The sequence below is a fragment of the Dendrobates tinctorius genome, unplaced genomic scaffold (genome assembly GCF_039654945.1).
Source record: "Dendrobates tinctorius isolate UK_male_01 unplaced genomic scaffold, ASM3965494v1 ptg000206l, whole genome shotgun sequence".
NCBI classification, from domain to species: domain Eukaryota; kingdom Metazoa; phylum Chordata; class Amphibia; order Anura; family Dendrobatidae; genus Dendrobates; species Dendrobates tinctorius.
This window is the reverse complement of record NW_027361873.1, coordinates 3038760-3061104: the sequence shown is the minus strand read 5'-3', so window position 1 is coordinate 3061104 and position 22345 is coordinate 3038760. Positions and strand designations below refer to the sequence as shown.

General features: G+C 43.3%; 1 protein-coding gene across 6 annotated transcripts in view; it reads left to right on the top strand.

The window, feature by feature from the left end:
- The window catches only part of EMID1 (EMI domain containing 1), a 181443-nt gene extending 160025 nt beyond the window's left edge, over window positions 1–21418 (top strand). For 4 of the 6 annotated variants that reach the window (XM_073554102.1, XM_073554106.1, XM_073554101.1 and 1 more), the window contains one exon: window positions 20410–21418. In XM_073554102.1, coding sequence (XP_073410203.1) covers window positions 20410–20682 — 273 coding nt within the window. In that variant the 3' untranslated portion in view covers window positions 20683–21418. Of the gene's footprint in view, window positions 1–10567; window positions 10659–20409 lie in introns of all 6 variants that reach the window. The other 2 variants (XM_073554104.1, XM_073554105.1) reach the window with 2 other exon arrangements.
- Window positions 21419–22345: the final 927 nt, after the last annotated feature.

Here is a 22345-nt window from a genome sequence, read left to right as displayed (position 1 = left end):
AATTTCATCCACAACAGCCAGCAAGCGCGGGTGGTAAGCTTTCTGTTGCAGCCATTGCAGAGTTTTTTTTGCTCCGAAGCGGGCCCCTTTTTCGTGAGGCTCCTGAGCTAATATGTGAAGTTGGGCTCCTGGCGTAACCACCTGCCAAACCGTCATCGAGGTTGTTTGTGATATTATTTTACGATACAATAGTCCATTTCGGATAACCAACCTCTCCCATTGTCGCAGCATAAGCAACAGGTCTTGAGTCAAATTTTGTCATTGAGAATTAGTGGGTGCCCGGCAGCAAGCAAGTTCTGAGGAGGCCAACGTCTTCGTCTTCTTGTTGCTGTTGTATCTACTTATCCCGGGATTGTTCCAGTATGCCATTTGGGGTCTCAGAGGAAGATTTTTTTTATTGTCAGTTGTGAGCACGGCAGCAGTGAGAGCGAACGGTATTTCCTCTCCTTCTAATTCTTCGTGTCGATCCTGTCCTGGAGTTGTATGTCGAATCCTGGAGAGGGCGTCTGCATGGACATTCTCGGCCCTTCTTTTGTAGATAATCTTATAATTGTACTTTGCCATCCGGGCCACCCATCGCTGTTCCAGAGCCCCCAACTTGGCGTTTTCCAAATGAGCCAGCGGGTTGTTGTCAGTTCGCACCACCACCTCGGAGCCCGCTAGGTACTCTGCGAATCTCTCCGTCATGGCCCACACCACTGCGAGGAGCTCGAGTTTGAAGGAGCTGTAATTGTCAGGGTTACGCTCGGAGTCATGGAGTGAGCGGCTTCCATATGCGATCACCCTCTCCCGGCCATCCTGAACCTGTGACAACACAGCCCCCAGCCCGTGAAGACTCCCGTCAGTGTGCAAGATGAACGGTTGTGAGAAATCCGCATAAGCCAACACTGGGGCATCCGAGATCGCAGCCTTGAGGTCTCGGAAGGCCTCTTCCTGAGGGTGTTGCCACTGGATTTTTAGCCCATTGGCCCCTGCGGGAGCCCCCTTCAGCAGGTCGTGCAGGGCAGGAGCTCGACATGCAAAATTCTTCACGAAACAACGGTAATATTCGGCTTACCCCAGAAATGCCCGCACATCTTTCACTGTCTCGGGTGTAGGCCATTCCTGGATAGCAGCAACCTTCTCCCGGGATGGCCTCACACCCTCTGCCGAAACGACATGACCCAGATATTCAATCTGAGAGCGAAACAGCTGGCATTTCTGAGGTTTCACCTTCAACCCGTACTTTTGCAACCGGCCGAGTACCTATCTCAACCGCTTCAGGTGGTCCTCAAAGGTGGCGGCATAGATGATGATGTCGTCCAGATAGATCAACGTAGCCTCAAAATTGAGATCTCCCAGACACCGCTCCATCAATTGCTGAAAGGTCCCGGGGGCGTTGGCCACCGAAAACGGCATCCGATTAAACTCAAACAGTCCCATGGGCAATATAAATGCCGACTTGGCTCTATCTTCTTCTGACATGGGCACCTGCCAGTACACACTGGCCAAGTCCAGGGTTGAAAAATATGTTGCTTTTCCCAAGGCGGACAGGGATTCTTCTATGCGGGGCAGTGGATATGAGTCTTTAATAGTGCAAGCATTCAGTTTACAATAATCCACACAGAATCGTAGTGTACCATCTTTCTTCCGGACCAACACGATTGGGGCCGCCCAGGGGCTTTGACTTTCCCGTATCACCCCTTTTCGCAGTATTTGGGCTAGCAAAGTTTTCACCTCCTGATAGAGTTGTGGTGGAATCTGTCAATATCGTTCCCGGATAGGGGCCGTTTCTGCTGTGGGGATTTCATGAGTGATGGCGGTGGTACACCCAAAACCGTCCTCATGACTAGCAAATATGTTATGAATGAGTCACCATAGGAGGCAAAAGCAGAAATACAAGCTAAGTCCAGAAAACCAGAGAAGTTGGCAACTATCAGATTGCAGACCCCTGAACCTATCAACACAACTAGCAGTAGCCGTGGGGGGTTCCTACGATGCCCTAGACCCCTCGATCACAGCCGGAGAATTACATAGGCCTAAAGAAAGAAAGGGGAAATCTAAACTGCCCCAGAGCAGACCCCAAAGCAATAGGCAGCCCCCAACATATAATGACGGTGAAGCAAGATGAAAATACTAACACAGACAGAAAGATAGACTGAGCAAAGACGGGGCCCAAAACTACCTAGATAGGAAAGGACAGGAAGGCTGCTGTCTGCAATCTGCCAAAACCCTATCAAAGACATAAGCCAACAAGCTGATATGAAAAAGGCCCTGAAGCAGCTAGGCTTCAAAAACTAAATCAGCACTCAGGTATTTTCAGAAGACAGAGCTAAATGAATTCAGCACTCCCCAGAAGGGAATGGCAGAAATCCAGAAAAACAAAGCAAAACAAAGTCAAAGCACCAAAGCAAAAGGCCGAGCAGCAAACTTAGTTTTAGAGGAGCAGGAATTCAGACTGGTCTCCAAGGATCCCACAGAGAAATCACCCGCAGGGCAGAAGGGCGTCGGCAGCCTTATATCCAGTCAGTAACTCCACTCAGCCAGTCATCATCATCAGCCTCAGGTGTCTGACAATCAGGCTCACTACCTTTCTTTACCAGAAGAGGGAGTTCCTCGGGCCTCAGTAATGAAGGGGAAAATGAACTCACAACACAAATACTTTATGGTACTGTCCAAGCAATGTTTTTATCTGTGAGAGTTGGGCTGCAGTTAATCCAGAAAGCTCGGCCCGCATTTGCTCCAAAATATTCCGGCCCTTCTCTTGTGCCGAGAATTCGTGGGCCTGTAAGGTTCGTATTGTTACTTTCCAAGGATCCTCGGGGTGTACTCGTAATTGAACCGCAGGAGCTGGCAGCACTTCTTCTAAAGGCCTTATTAGTTTGGCCAGTACAGTCCGTGCTTTTAGAACGGTGTCTCGGTCTTCAAGGTTAATGCAGCATACCAGAACGGTTCCTTTTTGCACCGTAGCCAGGGAACGGGCCACCAGTATGCCAGGAGGTAAGCGCTCTGAGTGACACAGCTCCATCTGCACCTCCACCCTCTCCAAAGGTATCAGGGCTCGAATTGGCAGGGCCACCACTGTCTGTCCAGGAGGTAGCACAAGCAGGGGAGCTGCTGACGCGACGACTTTGCCCAGAGCCTCGCCCTCCTGATGCACCCGCGCCTCACACCAGCTGCTGGAATACCTGTCCCTGAGCTGTGCGAGAACCCCACTGCTTCAGAATCTTCTGTGTGGGATCATTTAGTAGCAAGTTGCCGAACTCGCGTAAAATATTCATGCCTAGGGTGACGGGGTGCCGTTGATCAGCTTCTCCTTGAGTAAGCACCACCCCTCTGCGACCAAGGGATTTACCGCACAACGTCACCTGCACCTACACTACCCCAGCAACCAGGACCGGCAATTGGTTGGCGGCTATTAGTCTAATCATGGGCCCCCACTGGGGTCTTGCTGCCTCCGGGAAGTTTTGTTGAAAGTACATTGCAGGCATGGTGGTTACTTGTGACCTCATGTCTACCAGACACCGGACGGCCCGGCCCTCCACTTCTGCCCAAACCACCGGACACTTTGCTACCAAATCTTCGGGACTTCCACCACCCCTAGTTGTGGTTTTCGGCTCCGAGCGGCGTCCCCCCAGCCCGGAGCCCTTTAGTTTAATGGCCGCCGGGGTGGGTATCTCCCACGCCGCGGATACTCTTGGGCGAAGTGGCCTGGTTCTCCACACTCAAAACACCGGGCCTGTGTAGGCTGACCACCCCGCGGGGAGCGTGATCCCCAAGAGCCGGGATTAAAGCTAGGTCGTCGATTCCCGGTTCTTCTCTTTACTTCGGCCAACTCGCCCTTAATATTTTTCAGCTCTTGCTTCATCTCCTCCACCCACTGAGGCTCCTCGACTGCATTTGCGGAGGCCTCCACACCTTGGACTTTCCCCACGAGGACCGCCATCCCCTGCTCCTGCTCTCGAGCACGTGCCTGACTTCCCACTTCTGAAAAGTCTATTCGGGGATTCATTCTGATCTGTTCCCGCAGTGCCTGTTTGACTAATGGATCTCGCAAACCAGTCACCAGTAGGTCACGTAGGGTAATGTCAACAGGTCCTACCCCTACCCCGTCCATTCTTTCAATAGCCGCATGCAATTCTTGGAGGACATTCATATACTCTGTGATCGTCTCCCCCTTTACTTGCATCCAACTAAACAAACGGGTTCTTAACTCTCCCACATTAGTAGGGTCCCCATGGATCTGTTCTACTATCTGTAACACTTTTTCAAAAGTGTTGCGGTGCCCCGGAGGTTTCAACATCACTGACCTCCGCACCTCCCCGTCCAGTGCCATGAGTGCCTCCTCGGCTTCCAGATCAGGGGTCATGGGGTGCATCCGAAAGAGCCCCCGCATCCGCTCTGTCCAGCTCCATAACATAGTATTGGAGCCGGAGAATCTAGGCAGGTTGTTCAGCATGGCCCCCAATGAAATGCTGGTCCCTCATTATTTGTAGAGTTGACAGCTCCGCCCTGATCGGGAGCACCACTGTCCGCGCTTGGAGACTGCATCCTGCCGACTACGCCAAGTGTAGGGTCTAGCAGATTCTCAGGATGCAGTGACGAGACAAGAGACAGGGTATGACTTGTGTAATTAACTTTTATAAACTGGCACCACTAGGGCTATGCTGAACAGGCAGAAGGGGTAACACAAATCTGTCCTCGCAGGGACTCAATAAAATAAGCAATACGTTTCTAAATAGCGGGAAGTACCCGGCTAGTCCGGGTGTCAAAGACAGAAATATGGCCAAACTATGGTACTTATTGCTATAGTCCACTTATCCTTCCTTGCGTCACTTGGGATCGCAGATGCGGCCGCTTTGAGATCGTTGATGCGGCTGTCTTGACGCCTCGATATTCCGGGAAGACTTGGGGCGCAACAGGCCCTGAAGAAACGGTGTCGCTGGGGCCAAACAGGCCCTGAAGAAACGATGCCGGTGGGGCGCAACAGGCCCTGAAGAAACGATGCCGGTGGTGCGCAACAGGCCCTGAAGAAACGATGCCGGTGGTGCGCAACAGGCCCTGAAGAAACGATGCCGGTGGGGCACAACAGGCCCTGAAGAAACTATGCCGGTGGGGCGCAACAGGCCCTAAAGAAACGATGCCGGTGGGGCGCAACAGGCCCTGAAGAAACTATGCCGGTAGGGCGCAACAGGCCCTGAAGAAACTATGCCTGTGGGGCGCAACTGGCCCTGAAGAAATGATGCTGGTGGGGCGCAACAGGCCCTGAAGAAACGATGCTGGTGGGGCGCAGTAATGACGCAGTTCCCCTAAATGTCCAGTGGCTGTCCTCCGCTAAGGGTCCCTCCGTAGCCGGGACAAGGGCCTCTATAATGTCCCCTATGGCGAGGTGGCGTCCCCTGAGGCCGGGGGGCAGTGTCCAAGCCTCTGTGGCCGTTTTATGCATAGCTGCCACCGCGACCTGAGGTAAGGGATCTGTCTCACAAGGGCGGGGCTCTCTGTGAACGTGGGCGGGAAGCGGCCTCCGGTAAAAGTCTCTCACATCTCACTTGTCGGTGAGTGCGCAGTATCCTCCTCACAGGCCCCTGTCGTGTCTCCTCAAGTCACCCGGCTTCCTGCCTCCTGTCACACTCACTCCCAACTGCCACTTAAGCGCGCCCCCTGCTCCTTTTATCCTCGCCCCACCCCCTGTTGCCCTGACAACTCCAGTCATGTCTCTCCCTTTACTATTCTCCCAGTATTGTTCCCTCAGGAACCCTGATGGCGGTCCCCTGGGTACTGGCCCAGTCACCGTCTGGGAGTCCTCCTCCCCACATTTGCATCAAGAATTTGTTGAAATTTAATTGAATCCATTCTTCCCTCTACCCGTTAAATGTTCCCCATGGCATTGGCTGCAACACAACCCCAAAGCATGACTGATTCAACACAATGCTTAATGTTTAGAGAGATGTTCTTTTCCTGTTATTGTGTGCCCTTTTTTTCTCCACACATACCTTTGATTATTGTGGCCAAATAATTATATTTTAACCTCATCGGTCCACAGGACTTTTTTTCCAAGATGCATCAGGCTTGCTTAAATGTTCTTTTGCATTCTTCTGACACTGAATTATATGGTGAAGACGCAGGAGAGGTTTTCTTCTGATGAATCTTCCATTAATGCCATATTTGTGCAGGTGTGTATGAACAGTAGAACAATGTACCACAACTCCAGAGTCTGCTAAATCTTTCTGAAGGTTTTTTGTTGTCTAGCAGGGGTTCTGATTTACCTCTCTAGCAATCCTACGAGCAGCTCTAACAGAAATTTTACTTGGTCTTCCAGACCTTATCTTGACCTCCACTGTTTCCATTAACTTCCATTTCTTAATGACATTTCGAACTGAGGAATGGGCAACTTGAAAACGCTTTGCTCGTCTTATAGCCTTCTCCTGCTTTGTGGGCCTCCACCATTTTCATTATCAGAGTTTTAGGCAACTGCTTAAAAGAACCCATGGCTGCTGTTTTTTGGCACAAGGTTAGAGAAAGCTGGGTTTTTATAAAGCTGGGAAATTTGCATCACCTGGCTTTTCCTAATGATGATAGTGAACAGACCATAACCCTAACAGGTTAATTAAGGTCTGAAACCTTGGCCAAAGTTATCTAAGCACACAAATCTCTAAGGGGGCCCAATCTTTTGCACTGGTCCATTTTCCTAATTGTATTATTTGGTAGTATTGTAGTTTCCTTATTGTATTATTTTTAAAATGTAAAAAATGACTTTTTTTGCCTAAATACAAATGAAATGTGTCATCTTTAACTTTAGTTCTTTTAGAGATCATTTCATCTTCAATTTGTTTAACTGTTCACAATAACAGTAAGGCTAGGTTCACATTGCGTTAGGGCATCCGTTTAATGGATCCGTTAAATGGATGCACTAACGCTGATGTCATTTTTGACATCTTTAGTGACCTAGCGCTAACGGTATGCATTAATGCATATTAGCGCTAAGGTACCATGCGCTACCATGCATTAGCCCATAAAGTTCTATGCACAGTGAACGGGTCCGTCCGCTGTGTGTTACTGCCAACGCACCCAAAAACGCTGCAAGCAGTGTTCGAGGCTGCATCATGAATTAACGCACACTTGCTAACGCATGCCGGTTTTGGCATGCGTTAGGATGCACTACATTCATTGCGGGCAATGGCGGCGTTAACGGGTCCGTTACATAGCATTAGTGCCGCTATGTAACCGATCCGTCAGCGCATTGCCCCCTAACGCAATGTGAACCCAGCCTTATATTGACAAGGGATGCCCAAACTTTTACATGCCACTGTACCTTGGATTTCACATACAACACGTGCGTGTTTTCACTTGGATGAGACAGGCCATAGCCTCAAACATCACTGCAGGTAGCGTTAAGGTGGAGTCAGACAGTGAAAAGTGAAACATTTAGAGAAGCCTTTACCAAACACTTACAAAATCAAAGTTTCATCCGCAAATATTTGAGCCAAGCATGCAGCGGTCTCACTGGATTGCCCACAGCATTAAAGAAGCATTTCTCCCATCAAAGTTTTATCCTTTATATATTGCAGTCATCATATTATATAGCACTGTGTACTTCTTAAAATTGCTCATTGTGCACTTCTACCCAGCTAATTCTTCTGTTTTCCATTAGGTCTATGACGTCACATGATTAAAAACTGACTAGCCGATTCCTTCTAAGGTCTATGTAGAAAAGGAAGATAATTTTCTCTGCACAAGTCATGAGTCGCTGCAAAAGTCTATGGCACTGGAGAGGAGTGGAGCAGCTGGGTCAGAAGTTGAAGACAGGAATGACTCATTCAGGGACAAAAGACTTCTTGTTTCTACATAGAGCAGAGAAAAGAGAAGAGTTAACTGAGTAGAAAAGCAAAATGAGCACATGTTAAGCCCCCTTCACACATAGTGAGATCGCTAGCGATATCTCTAAAGCGTCACTGATTTTGTGACGCAACAGCGATATCGCTAGTGATCTCGCTACATATGACACTTACCTCCGACCGACTCCCCTGCTGGCTATCGTTGATCGTGTGAGATCGTCCTGGTCCATTTCTCGTCGTTGGCTTCCTGCTGGCGCCGACGAGCGACTCCATGGACACGGGAGGAAGTCGTCAGCAGAGCTGCCGTCTGACAGGTAAGTAACGACCGCCGACCGCTGCTGCATCGCTGGTGAGATCTGCCGGTTTGGCAGCTCACTAGCGACTATTTAGCGATGCACCAGCGATCCTTACCGGGTCCTATCACTGTCGGGAACGCTGGTGCATCGCTAAATGTAACGGGACCTTAAGTGCACAGTGCTGTATAATATATTGACTGAAATATATTAGGATACAAACTATGATGGGAGTGCTTCTTTAAGTTCAGTAATGGAACAACGCATTGGCCCAGAAGAGACACATTGCTGAGATTTTATGACATTACTCGTGTAGATTGCCCTTCAATTCACAAATCTTGAAAACTGCAATCCTAATAGCTAATGCCAAGAGAGTATTGTGATTACTTTTAATGTGGAGCGCCAGTATCTATCCATTTGAGGGCACTAAAATCCAAAGAGTGACAATGCAGATTCCTTCTTATGAATTAGAGTCTTATCAACCCATTGGTTAAATTAAGTGTGTTTTATCTGTTTTTTTGGCTTATGTGCCCAATATTCTTTGTGCTTTTTTTTATACTATGTGCTATAAGGTCAGGACTATACCGTGGCTTTGGTCTCCCAACTCAAAAATTTGTCAGATTTGTCTGTGACTTGCTGTCATAAAACTGTGTTAGACTTGCTATTTGGCTGTAAAATAAAATTACTGACTGCTCACAGACACGTCACAATCGACTTACACTATGGTTTGTGTTCACAAAGTAATTTGCAATTTGTTACCAAAAACCAAGCTGGTTTGGATTTTTGGCAACAGTCTCATTAGTTTGTGGTATGTCATATGCTGCAACATGATCACACTGAATCATTCACGAAACGATACTGTGATCTTCATGTTGTGTGACCAAAATCACTGCACAGCCTTTAGCCTCAGCTAACAAGCATCGTTTTAGCCTGTGGCTAAATGTGAACTCTGTACACTTTATGGTAAACGTATTGGAAACGAAAACGTCTTACAAGTCGGGATTATCCATATTTGAGGACCCCCGTTAATGACTTGCTTTTGTAAACTTTTGACCTGTGTAATAGTCTATTTTTCATTTTTCTGATACTCGTTCTATTTCTGCATTTTTAATACACATATAGATCATTTTAGTTACCATTTTTAATTGGAAGTTCAGTCAGTATGATAGAATAGATGTTCACAACAATTTGTTAAGAGTTTCCCACTTTCAGGAAACTCAACCCCAAAACACTCTAAAATAACAGAGGTACTCACCATACCTGGGATCAGTGCTGAATCTACGTTCCGAATCGAAACACTGTGTTTGGGCTGCAGCCGTTACTTCACAGATGCAGCCAATTACTGAGCTCAGCGGCAGTGCCAAGATAGTTGCTGATGTGTTACGGTGATGATGCACGCTGTCGACGTGACATCACAGATGCAGTGAAACACAGAGACTCGAGCAGCGTTGCAGAGCGAGCTTTGGCAAGTTCTTGCTCTATTTGTTATTTTAGAACACTTTCGGGTCAGTTTCTTCAAAGTAGAAAACTCCCTTAAAAGGAATTTCACCCCCCAAACTATTTACATGTGCATATAGCTGTTTCAAAGACAAGTCCAGCAATACCTTGAAAAGGCGAGTCTATCCCTGCGTTACCGAGAAATCAGCGTTTGAATTGATATGCAAATTTTAATGGTAGATCTGAAGCCTCTGCCACTTTCGCGCTATTCCCCACTCAGCACCACCCCAACTTGCTTGACTGACAACTCCTTTGCCTTAAGTCACACAGCATAGAGGCTGTCACTAAATCAGGAGGAGTCGGCGCTGGGCAGGGAATAGAGCTGGGGTGACAGAGGCTTCAGATCTACAAATAGTTCTTAAGCCTCATTTGCATATAATTTCAAACACTGATTTTTCAGTAACAGATTGGCCATGTAAAGGTATTGCTGGGCTTGTCTTTGAAAAATCTACATGCGCATATAAATAATTTGGGGTATAAAGCTGTTATGACAGAGGTTCCATTTAAGCTCAGATAATGTATTATCTTCAAAGGTTAGTTCTAGATAACGATGATAATTTTTGATACTGCCCTCTGGTGGACCACCTGTATGTAATATATTATATTGATATTCTATGAACAGTCTACTTTTTATAGCTCATATTAACCCTTAGACCCAAACGTGATCATAACCCACACAATTTTATAATAATAATATTAATATATATAATAATAATTCTCCAATAAACAGTGCATTCTTTATATCATGTGACTGTTTGCTTTTATTGTTCCTTCATATTCCTTTATATTTCCATGCATTTTCTACATTCTATGAATTCATTTATTTCAAATGTCCTTCACAAACCTTCACTTCCTATTTATATGTTACTACACAGCATCTTGCCATTGTATTCACACCCTCTCAAAATTCTCTTAACCTCCATCACCTTGGTCCATTGTCCCATTCTGTTTTCGGTCTGGCAGGTGGTCAGCTTAGCCTCATTTCTCCAGCTTCAAGAACAGCTGGAGCTGCTGGTTAAAAGGGTCACTCTGCTTGAGTACATAATGTGGCCAGGTAACAGTAGCCATGTACTACTCCTTGCTGATGGAGTGCTTGCAAACATTCCCTGCTCACCCCTTGTATCCATGGGCTGGAAATGCAGCTGGTCGAAATACATCTTGTAATTTCAATATTTCTATGCAAATCAAGTAATTTCTAGATTGTGACTTTTGATCTACAATTAGAGAAGACTGTTAGTAGAGCCGGGTTGTACTACCAACCATTGATGAGCGAACGGATAAGGTGTTATTCGACCATGCTCCTGTGCTAACCGAGGGTCTTTGGTGTGCTCGAAAAATATGTTCGAGTCCCTGCACCTGCATGTCTCACGGTTGTTCGACAGCTGCAACACATGCAGGGATTGTCTAACAAACAGGAAATCCCTGCATGTGTTGTTGCTGTTGAACAACAGTGAGACATGCAGGTGCAGGGACTCGAACATATTTTTCGAGCATGTTGAAGACACTCGGTCAGCACCTGAGCATGCTCAAATAACGCCTTATCCGAGCACGTTCACTCATCACTACTACCAACGTATTCAATTATTTACCCTGATTTGGCACAGAAGGTGTATAGCTGACATTACAGCCCTTGTGATACAATTAGGTAGATCACGAAGTGTGCATGTTGACTGTGTAGTCTTGGTGCATGTGCTGTAACTATGCACGAGGCATGTGTGTAACAACAACTGCACGCTTCTGACTGTGACATGTTTTGGAACTGATTTTCAACTATTCTCAGAGATGAACTAGTACAATTTGAAGCACTGTGTGCAATAACGGAGATATTATTTCTCTGTATTTCATTAACCCATAATTACAAGTGGATCACGTTTCTATTGCATAAAGGGTAACTGTCAGCAGGTCCTTTGCGGTGTTGGATTGCCTTTTTATTCAGCGCGTTCTTTTTCGAGAACAGCAAATTTGTCGCACAGATGCCACAGCCAAGTACAGATCTTTACTGGAATAGGTGCATATACAAATGCCATTGCCTACTACCCAAACTTAGGAAGACCATGGGAATGTAATGGATTTTCAGTCCTGAGCAGATGTTTCATTACATGTCTCTGTAGTGAGTAGTGGCCACTTTCCCATAAAATGAGAGGATGGGGTTCCACTGGGATGCCAGTTTTCGCTTTTTAATCAAGCTTGATGCTCTGCACAAAAGGTTTAACGCACATGACTGTGTTATGTATTCTGTCCATAAGGCTAAAATGTATATTTGTTTGCCTTTGATTTCAAATAAAGGAATATTTTTTTTTGATTGATTGATTCATACGGAATGTCATGTTTTACTGAGTATTGCAAAAGGGTAGGTTTACACGAGCGTATAAAAAATCGTTCGGAATTTCAACCAGAAAATTCTGACGATTTTTATCTCACTTGTTATCCAAGTGCAGTCCATATGCAGTCTGATCCTATATTGTGGCTTCGTATGGCATCAGATTTTTTTTTTACGCATCCACAGACTTGAATAGACGAGTCTTGTCCAATTTACAGGATCTTTTTCACCCGCAGATTCAGTTAGTGAAAAGAATCACGCACCAGCACTGTCCCATTGAATAACAATGGTCCTAGTGATGGCTAATGTTCTCACGGGCGGCTCTTGGATTGAAAATACAGCCATGTGAATGATCCCTGAGACACCTCTCCCCTATATGTATTTCTTCTTTCATTAGAAGGAACCATACAGTGGCACAAAAGGGTCCATTGTAAAGACGTTCACTCAGGTCTGCCATGTGCAGAAGACCTAAAGCTTATTAGATATAAAGAGGTATCGTGGACATAGTATACATTACTATGCAAAAAATGCTGCAAAGTAACAATGCTTTCAAAAATAGAAGTGTCAATAGTTTATTTTTATCAATTAACAAAATGAATAGAGAAACCCAATTCAGATCAATGTTTGGTGTGATCACACTTTTCCTTCAAAACAGCATCAATTCTTATAGTTACACCAGCACAAAATTAGAGATTTTAAAGAATTATAGTCAGATGTATGATTAACCAGTTGTACCAAACAGGTGATTATGATAATTTTCATGTGAGTTGAAACACAGTCACTGAAACAGGAAAACAGCTGTGTAGTAGTCTCAAAATTGGATGAGGAACAGCCAACTTCTGCTAAAAAGGTGAGGTTGTAGAAGTCAGTGTCACAGGTCATACACTCAGGCACACTGAAAACTGCAAAAAACACAAGGTAGTTATAAGGCATCAGCAAGATTCCCATGAAAAAATTTCAAAGCAAAGACTGGAGTTCCAAAATGTGCTATTCAAGCGTTTTTGAAGAAACACTAAAAAGGAGGCAACTTTGAGGACTGTAGATGCTGTGGACAGCCAAGGAAACTTAGTGCAGAAGATGAAGCACACATCATGCTTCAAAATCGTAAGATGTTCAGCAGTGCCATCAGTTCAGAACTATAAGCAATAAGTAGGAGCCAGTTAAACCCATCTACTGTTCAGAGAAGTATGTCCAAAAGTGGTCATGGAAGAATTGTGGCCAAAACCCCATACTTTTGTCATGGAAAGAAGACAAAGCAACTCAGTTATGCAAGAAAACATAAGATCTTGTGTGCTGAAAAATGTCAGCAGGAGCTCTGAACTGATTAATCAAATTTGAAGTAACTGGCTGTAACAGAAACTAGTTGCGCTCCGGATGGCTGGGGAGAGGTACAATAATGAATATCTGCAGGTAACAATGAAGCATGGGGGAGGTTCCTTGCAAGTATGTGGCTTAATTTCAGCAAATGTAGTTTAATATTTGGTCAGGGTTCATGGTGTCCTCACTGCTGAAAAATAGACAGATACATATCCATCATGCAGTACCATGAGGGAGGCATCTAATTAGCTCCAAATTTATTGTGCAACAGGGCAACAATCCCGAACATGCAGCCAGAGTCATTAAGAACTGTTTTCAGCATAAATAATAAGTCTTGGAAGTGATGACATTGCTGTCACAGAGCCCAACTCTTAACATCATGTCTGTATGGGATAACATGAAAGAGACATAAGGATTTTCTCAAGCCTACATCCACAGAAGATCTGTGGTCAGCTCTCCAATATGTTTGGAAAAACCTCCGTGCCAAGTTATTTCCAAAACTATGTGCAAGGGTACATAGAAGATTTGATGCTGTTTTGAAGGCAAAGGATGTACACACCAAATATTGATTTGATTTACAATTCTCTTTTGTTTGTTCAGTCTTGTTAATTGATTTGAAATATTATTAGCTCTTTTAGTTTTTAAAGTATTCTTACTGATGGTGGGTAAGGGGCCCGGTATTTAAGCAGCTTACGATTGTCTATTAGATGCCATGAAAGAGAGCTAAATAATTTCATTGTTTGCAAATGCTTGAATATGAGAAGATTTCAATGTTGGAAAGCAGTTGGCCCACATACTGTTATTGCACAGGGACATTCTGCTGCCTGCGTGGGACCTGCTGACAGACTCCGTTTAAGTGTACTCTAGAGAAAATAGATTAGGACAGCATTTATATAGAAGGAGATCGCTTCTATATATTCAATCACTGGATTCTGCTTCCTTTGAAAAACATTGCAGCCTGATATCACTGGGTGCACAATACACAGTGTGTATCAATATTTGTTTGTTTTTTTTTGTGCACAGCATTCTAAAGATTTCAAACAGTTTCGATATTGTTCACAGCACAGAGTTCAATATCTTTTGAAGAAACTTTTTGTTTTTTTTCCGACATAAATCATAGGGACAGGAGCATTTAAATAAATAAATAACTCCTGTAGTATGGAAGTTTGCAAATTGTCTGCATTGGTAGATTTTGTTTGTCATCACACTCCTAAATGTGTTGGTTACTTTTATATATTTGCAGAACATGCATCTGCTGAATCTAAAAGTTCCCTTCTCCCTATTTTCTAGCCATGTCTGTGTTTTTTTTGGGTGATGAATAGTTGCTATGGATCAATTGATCGACCTCTTTAATAGGTGAATGATGGGAGGGTAAGAGACCACATAAGTCAGGATCTTGTTTAAGAATGACCCAATGTTTGTTCAATATATCTCTTAATTTCTTTCACTCTGTCGTCGAAGGTACCAATAATTCTTAAGGCCCCTTTACATTTAGCGATGCACCAGCGATCCCACCACGATACGACCCGGTCAGGATCGCTGGTGCATCGCTAAATGGTCGCTAGTGAGCTGCCAAACAGGCAGATCTCACTAGGGATGTAGCGACGCAGCAGCGGTTGTTACATACCTTTCACACGCAGCGATGCTGACGTCCTCCCGCCCGCTTCCACGCGTCGCTTGTCGGCGCCAGCAGGAAGGGCCCGACGAGAAATGGACCAGGCCAATCTCGCGCGATCAGCGACAGACAGCGGGGGAGCCGGTCGGAGGTAAGTATCACACATAGCGATATCGCTAGCAATATCGCTGCTGCGTCACAAAATCGGTGACGCTTTAGCGATATTTCTAGCGATATCGCTATGTGTAAAACCCCCTTTAGGATGGAGTCGGTCTCGTCTTTCTTTTTAGGTCTGAATAACTCTGATCTATGACATGAAATTGCCGTCTTGAAGGCCTCATTCAGATCATTTGTTGGATAACCTTTTTCTCGAAACCTAATGCGCAGATCATAAGTCTGATCAAAAAACTTAGGAAGTGATGAGCAGTTCATTCGGACACAAAGGTACTGCCCTTTTGGTATCCAGCTTTTTAGGGCAGTCGGGTGATGGCTGTCCAATCTTAATAGGTCATTCGTACTGGTAGGTTTATAGAACATTTCTGTCAATAGATGCCCTGGCTCATCTCTTCTTTTTCAATGTCTAGAAAATTAATCACATCTTGATTAATTTCAAAAGTGAATCTTAAGCCAAAGATATTATCGTTAAGTTCTCCAACAAAGATACTGAACGACTTTACATCCCCTGACCACAGGATGAGAATGTCGTCTATGTGGCTCCCCCAGAAAATTATCAGGGGACACCACCAAGATGCGACTCCCTCACCAAAAATGATGGTGTCCTCTTACCAGACCAGGAGCAAATTTACATATGTAGGGGCACATGGGTCCCCTATTGCAGTGCTCCTGAGCAGGTGGTAGAACTTGCCAAAGGTGAAATAGTTATGTTTTAATATGAAGTCTAGCACCTCCAAAACAAAATTGTGAGGAATCAGATGTATCCCCTAGATCTAAGGAAGCGTTCCATTACTTTGAGACCAGCATCATGAGGAATGCTACTGTAAAGCGCCTCAATGTCTATTGAGGTTGTGTGCCCATACCGATAGTCACATCTTCCAGTCTGAGTAGGAGGTCAGATGTGTCCCTTATATAGCAGGGAAGGGCAACAACAAAGGGTCTAAGGAACTTAACATACACACTGCAATTTTGGGAGATGGAATTGATCCCAGAGAAATTGTGGAGCCCCTTCAATGGACTCAGACCCTTGTGTATTTTGAAAAGTGCAGAGAAGGTCTAATGGCCCATAATTACCAAGTTTCCGCCTTTATCAGAGACTTTGATATTTTCATTCCTAGCTAGAACTACCAATGCCTTTCTATGATCATAGGATAAATGACATTGATAATTTTTTTGGTTTAACCCATTCTCCTAATTTAATCGGTGACCAACTTGGTAAATATCCATAGTAGTGAATTCTGTACCTTGGGGCATCTTTTTGCTATTTGGTCTTCTGAAGTTTGTAAACGGACTCTCCCCTATCTGCCTGAATTATTACATTTGGAAGATGTTCCTCAGTAATAACCAAACAGAGACACTCCGCCTGATCATTGGTTTTGAAAATTTTTTCCCACTTTAATTTGCGCAAGAACAAGTTGATGTCGTTAACCCAGTCACATTCATTGTACCTATTAGTGGGAACAAAAGATAGTCCCTTAGTCAGAACTGTCTCCTCCAGACTAGAAAGGGGTACATCTAAAAGGTTAATAATATTTTCTAATTATACTGTTCTACCTCAGAGTGTTGATAAGGCCTCCTATTCATTCCCAAGTCATATGGCATATTCACCTTTTCTAAAAAAGAGGAAAAGGTGAAAGAGGGGCCAGAGGGCACTGATTAATGAGGGGGGTGATATCCATTGCCCGATTTGGATACTTTGTGTAATTTCTGCGATCCTGCCTTCGCCATTTTGGGCAATTCGTCCTCTTACGTGTAAATGTACCCCTACCTTTTCTAGGATCAGCCCTGCCTTGATCTGAATCAGAAAATTCTGGGTTGGAGGAAGAAATTTCAGGTCCTTCCTATGTTTCTTTTACTTCCTGTAGAAATAAATAGACCTTTTTCTCATTAAAGTCGTTGAAATCCCTTGTATGTTCATAAATCTAATTGAACTTTGTCAGTTTTCTCCCACTTACTTAGCAGGTTCTGAGATCTGGTTCGCTTTGCCGGTATGATAATCTCAGGCCTCTAGGAACAATATGATGTAATGCTCTAGCGATTGTATTTCCAACCAGGATCTGATATCATCCATATTGCATGTTGTTAAATCTTGAAGTAAGTTAAGGAGGTTGAGAGACTTTGCTATTTCTATTTCCTGCTCTGTTTCTGAGAAGGAATTTTGTGCATCAATCGTTTGTCTTTATCAGTCCTGATTAGAATCCCACCATAAATAATGAAATCGAATCACCGTCCGTCTCAAAATAGTGCATAATAGTCAATATGCATTCACAGAGTATACATTTCTAAAAAAACACCTCGGGCAATAGATATCACCCCCCCCGCCCATTCTTCAGGGCCCTCAGTCCCCTCTTCCAGCTCATCCTCTTCTTCTTTTCTAGAAAAGAGCAATATCCCATACGACTTGAGCGAACGAATAGAAGGCCTTGGCAACGCACAGACGTTGCACAGTATAACTAGATTAGGATTATTAACTTTTCATTGTACCCCTTTCTAGTCTGGAGGAGACAATACTGTCTAAGGGACAATCTTTTGTTCCCACAAATAGGTACAATGAATTTGAATGGGTTAAGACATCAATTTGTTCTCACGCAAATTAAAGTGGAAAACATTTTTCAAAACCCATGATCAGGCAGAGTGTCTCTCTTTGGGCAATATGGAGGAAGATTTTCCAAATGTACGAATACCACTCGCTGATTTTTAGGAGGAGGGTAACAGATAGATAGGGGAGGGTCCGCTTACAAACTTAAGAGCAAATAGCAAAAAGATGAACAATGGTACGGAATTCACCAGTATTGACATATTTACCAAGTTGGTCACTGATGAAATTAGGAGAATGGGTTCAAACAAAAGTATTAATCCAATTTATCTTATGATCAGAGAAAGGAATTGGACGATCTAGCTAGTAATGAAAAATATTATTTTCAAATCCTCTGATAAAGGCAGAAATTTGATAATTATGGACCATAAGATTTACAGGCGCATGTGCATGGATATCTTAGAAGGTAGTACCACCTACATGACTCTGATGAAGGATCCCACTAGAGAATCTGAACAACAGTTAGAGGATATTCTGTCTAGAGCATTTAAATGGAAACTTATTTCCAATAGCGAATATAACTTCATGCATTAAAAATTCTCCATGTTGGCGATCTTCTATGCACTCCCCAAAATACACAAGGGCCTGAGTCCATTGAAGGGGCGCCCCATTGTCTCTGGGAACAATTTCATCTCTCAAAATTACAGTGTGTATGTTGATAAGATCCTTATACCCTTTGTTGTTGCCCTTCCCTCCTATATAAGGGACACATCTGACCTCCTACTCAGAATGGAAAATGTGACTATCTGTACTTGTACACAGTTTGCCACATGTTTGGTGTGTCTCCCAGGTGGCTTGTTGCAAACTTTAAACAACACATTTTATGGATATCTTTGAGAAATGGCTTTCTTTTTGCCACTCTTCCATAAAGGCCAGATTTGTGCAGTGTACGACTGAGTGTTGTCCTATGGACAGAATGTCCCACCTCAGCTGTAGATCTCTGCAGTTCATCCAGAGTGATCATGGGCCTCTTGGCTGCATCTCTGATCAGTCTTCTCCTTGTTTGAGATTATTATTATTATTTATTATTATAGCGCCATTTATTCCATGGCGCTTTACATGTGAGGAGGGGTATACATAATACATACAAGTACAGTAATCTTAAACAATACAAGTCACGACTGGTACAGGATGAGAGAGGACCCTGCCCGCGAGGGCTCACAATCTTCAACGGGATGGGTGAGGATACAGTAGGCGAGGGTAGAGCAGGTCGTGCAGCGGTTTGGTGGATCGGTGTTTACTGCAAGTTGTAGGCTTGTCGAAAGAGGTAGGAGATGAAAGTTTAGAGGGACGGCCGGGTCTTTTTAGATTTGCAGTGGTATGATACTCCTTCCATTTCAATATGATCTCTTGCACAGTGTTCCTTGGGATGTTTAAAGTTTTGGAAATCATTTTGTATCCAAATCTGGCTTTAAACTTCTCCACAACAGTATCATGGACCTGCCTGTTGTGTTCCTTGGTCTTCATGATGCTCTCTGTGCTTCAAACAGAACCCTGAGACTATCACATAGCAGGTGAATTTAAACGGAGACTTGATTACACACAGGTGGATTATATTTATCATCATTAGTCATTTAGGACAACATTAGATCATTCAGAGATCCACAATGAACTTCTGGAGTGTGTTTGCTGCACTGAAAGTAAAGGGGACGAATAATATTTTCAGTTTTTGAATTTCCACAAAAATTTAAAATAACCAATAAATTTCGTTCAACTTCACAATTGTGTCCCACTTGTTGATTCTTCACCAAAAATTTACATTTTGTATCTTTATGTTTGAAGCACGATATGTGGGAAAAGGTTGAAAAGTTCCAGCACTTTACATTTCAGACAATATCATGTGAGAGATCAGAGTTATTAAGGTGTAAAAAGAAAGAAGAGGTTGACTCCATCCTAAGAATTATTGGTACCTTCAATGATAGAGCGAAGGAAATTAGAGATGCATTGAACAAACATTGGGACATTCTTAAAGGAGATCCTGACCTATATGGTCTCTTACCCCACTCTTCATCAATCACCTATCGTAGAGGCAGATCAATTCAAGATTATTTGGTCCATAGCAACTATTCATCACCCAAAAAAACACCGACATGGCTAGAAAATAGGGAGAAGGGAACTTTTAGATGCGGCAGATGAAAGTTCTCCAAATATATGAAAGTAACCAACACATTTAGGAGTGAAGCGACAAACTAAATCTACCAATGCAGACAATTTACAAACTGGCATACTACAGGAGTTATTTATTTAAATGCTCTTGTCCCTATAATAATGTCGGAAAAACTAAACGGGAGTTCAGAAGGATGGTGGGGGAATCACATCAGTGATCTTTTGAAGAAAGTAGAATCCATGTATTAAATACGTATAATACATTAGTCACCAGTAACTATGAAAAAGTATACATTTTCATACAATTTTCAATAAAATACGTTTACACAATAATAAGTAACAGTGTAGACTTATCCTACTGCTGAAAGTGAAATACTAACATTATCTGGCAATTACATTTTTATTCCGCTGTTCGTGGATAACTGTATGTGTATGTCCAATAACTGCACCCAGTAGTTGTAGATATATTGATATAGAAAGAACTTACCTGCTGAAGAGTTAGCATTAATCTGGAATGTTTACTTGTGTTCCTTATGTATTCAGCATTTATTCACTCTTTTGGTGGCATAAGATTAATTGGTAAACTACGAAGTGGAAGGAATAATAATAAGGTTTTGACATATCCCGTTTTGAATTTGTCTCTCATTTATTATCACCTTTTATTTCCTTCCATTTAGAAACAGACCCAGGGTCTGGTACAGAACCACCGCCAACCAGCGCCAGTGGATTCTACAGGGGAAGGCGTAATGGTCCAGTGTTTCACAAAAATCTACTACTATCACAAAACGATGAGGAAGAAGATGAGAATTACTGAATATTTCATTTTGCCACTGACATCCTTACTAGGCTTTTATATCCACTGTGGCTCATATTTGTACACTTTTTTTTTACTCTTAACGAGAGTCCAAGGGTTGTGGTTTTCTGGAGGCATGTTCAAGGTCCGGATTTAAAGATATTACTGCACGAATTCACATGACATATCCATGTTTGTGGTTCTTTGATACAGTTTATATGCTCCGGCAGGACATCTATATAAGTCTCGTCTATAAGTCTCCTTGCATATGGGTTTGAAACCATTTCAAGTTGTGAGCTACAACAAAAAAGGATTCCAGTTTTGTTGTTTTTTCATAATACATTTTGTGTGAATATAATGGGAAATTATGGAAGAGCGTGGGAATGGTACTTAAATTATTACCTTCAATAAAATGGAAGGTTTTACTTGTAATTTCTACATGGGCACCAGCTTGTGAGGTCGGCATTCAGCTACTCCAGAAAGATTCCATAATGGCTGATTCTAAAATAACTTTTTGCTTCAACTGTCTATATGGTAATACAAATGATATGCAGAAATCACGACCAATAAGTTGCCTAGTAGACATTAAGTGGAACAAAAAAGAAAACACCTTCCAGATTATTTACTACAGATTATAATTAAGAAGACATTAATAATAGTAATAAAGAGGTTATCATGATGGCTGCAACCAATTCTGAAGATAAGATTGGTGTAGTGCCACACTTTATATGAAAGAGAAGCGATAATAAAAAAAAATCAAGAGGTTACAAAATCAGATTGGTGTGATTCTGTTGATAAAAGGTTGTGTAATATTATTTTTTGTGTTCACGTGTATTTGAAATCCACAATAGGAAAAACAAGTTGTATAAAAAAATAAAACATTTTTTATTGAATGTTATTTGGCAAAGTTACTCGTACGCAACAATTACGATAAAGTTTTTTTTCTCTGTATTATTCTATCACCCTACGGCCAGGTTCACACTTTCAGTATTTGGTCTGTATTTTACCTAAGTATTTGTAGGCCAAAACCAGGAGTGGGTGATAACTACAGAAGTGGTGACGTGTTACGATTATACTTTTCCTCTGATTGTGCCACTCCTGGTTTTGGCTTATACGAGTATGTATTAGACCAGAGGTGGACAAGAGGCCACATGAGAAACCAATAGGCTGAAATTAATTCTGCTCATAATTGTTAAAATATTAATTATTATTTCATATTAATTGTATCACTCAATACTGAGCAGAATTAAGTAAGCTGACATCCCCTCATGTACCGATTGAGCTCACACACAGCCTCTTCTATATATCACATGAGCACACACAGCCCCTATATACCATATATATACTGTCAGAGACCCCACATAGCCTCCCCATGATCAGCATGGGAGCCCCACAGACTCCCCATGCCCAGCATGAGATCCCCATAGCCTCCCCATGCCCAGCATGAGAGCCCCATATCCTCCCCGTGTCCAGCATGAGACACACACAGACATCTCTAGTCCAGCATGAGACCCACATAGCCTCATGTCCAGCATAAGAACCCCATAGCCTCCTCGTCTAGCATGAGACCCCATAGCCTCCATATGTTCAGCATGAGACCACCATAGCCTCCTCTCGTCTAGCATGAGACCCCCATCGTCTCCCCATATCTAGTGAAGCATCCCATACACATAAAAAACCCACCACATACTCACCTCGCTCATGTTCTGCTTCATCTCGCGCCGATGTATTGACTCTCCGCAACGGACGCGATAAAATGAGGTACCCCCAGTCTCTTTACAGGCAACCTTACTCACATTGAAGCTTCCTAGAAAGTTGCT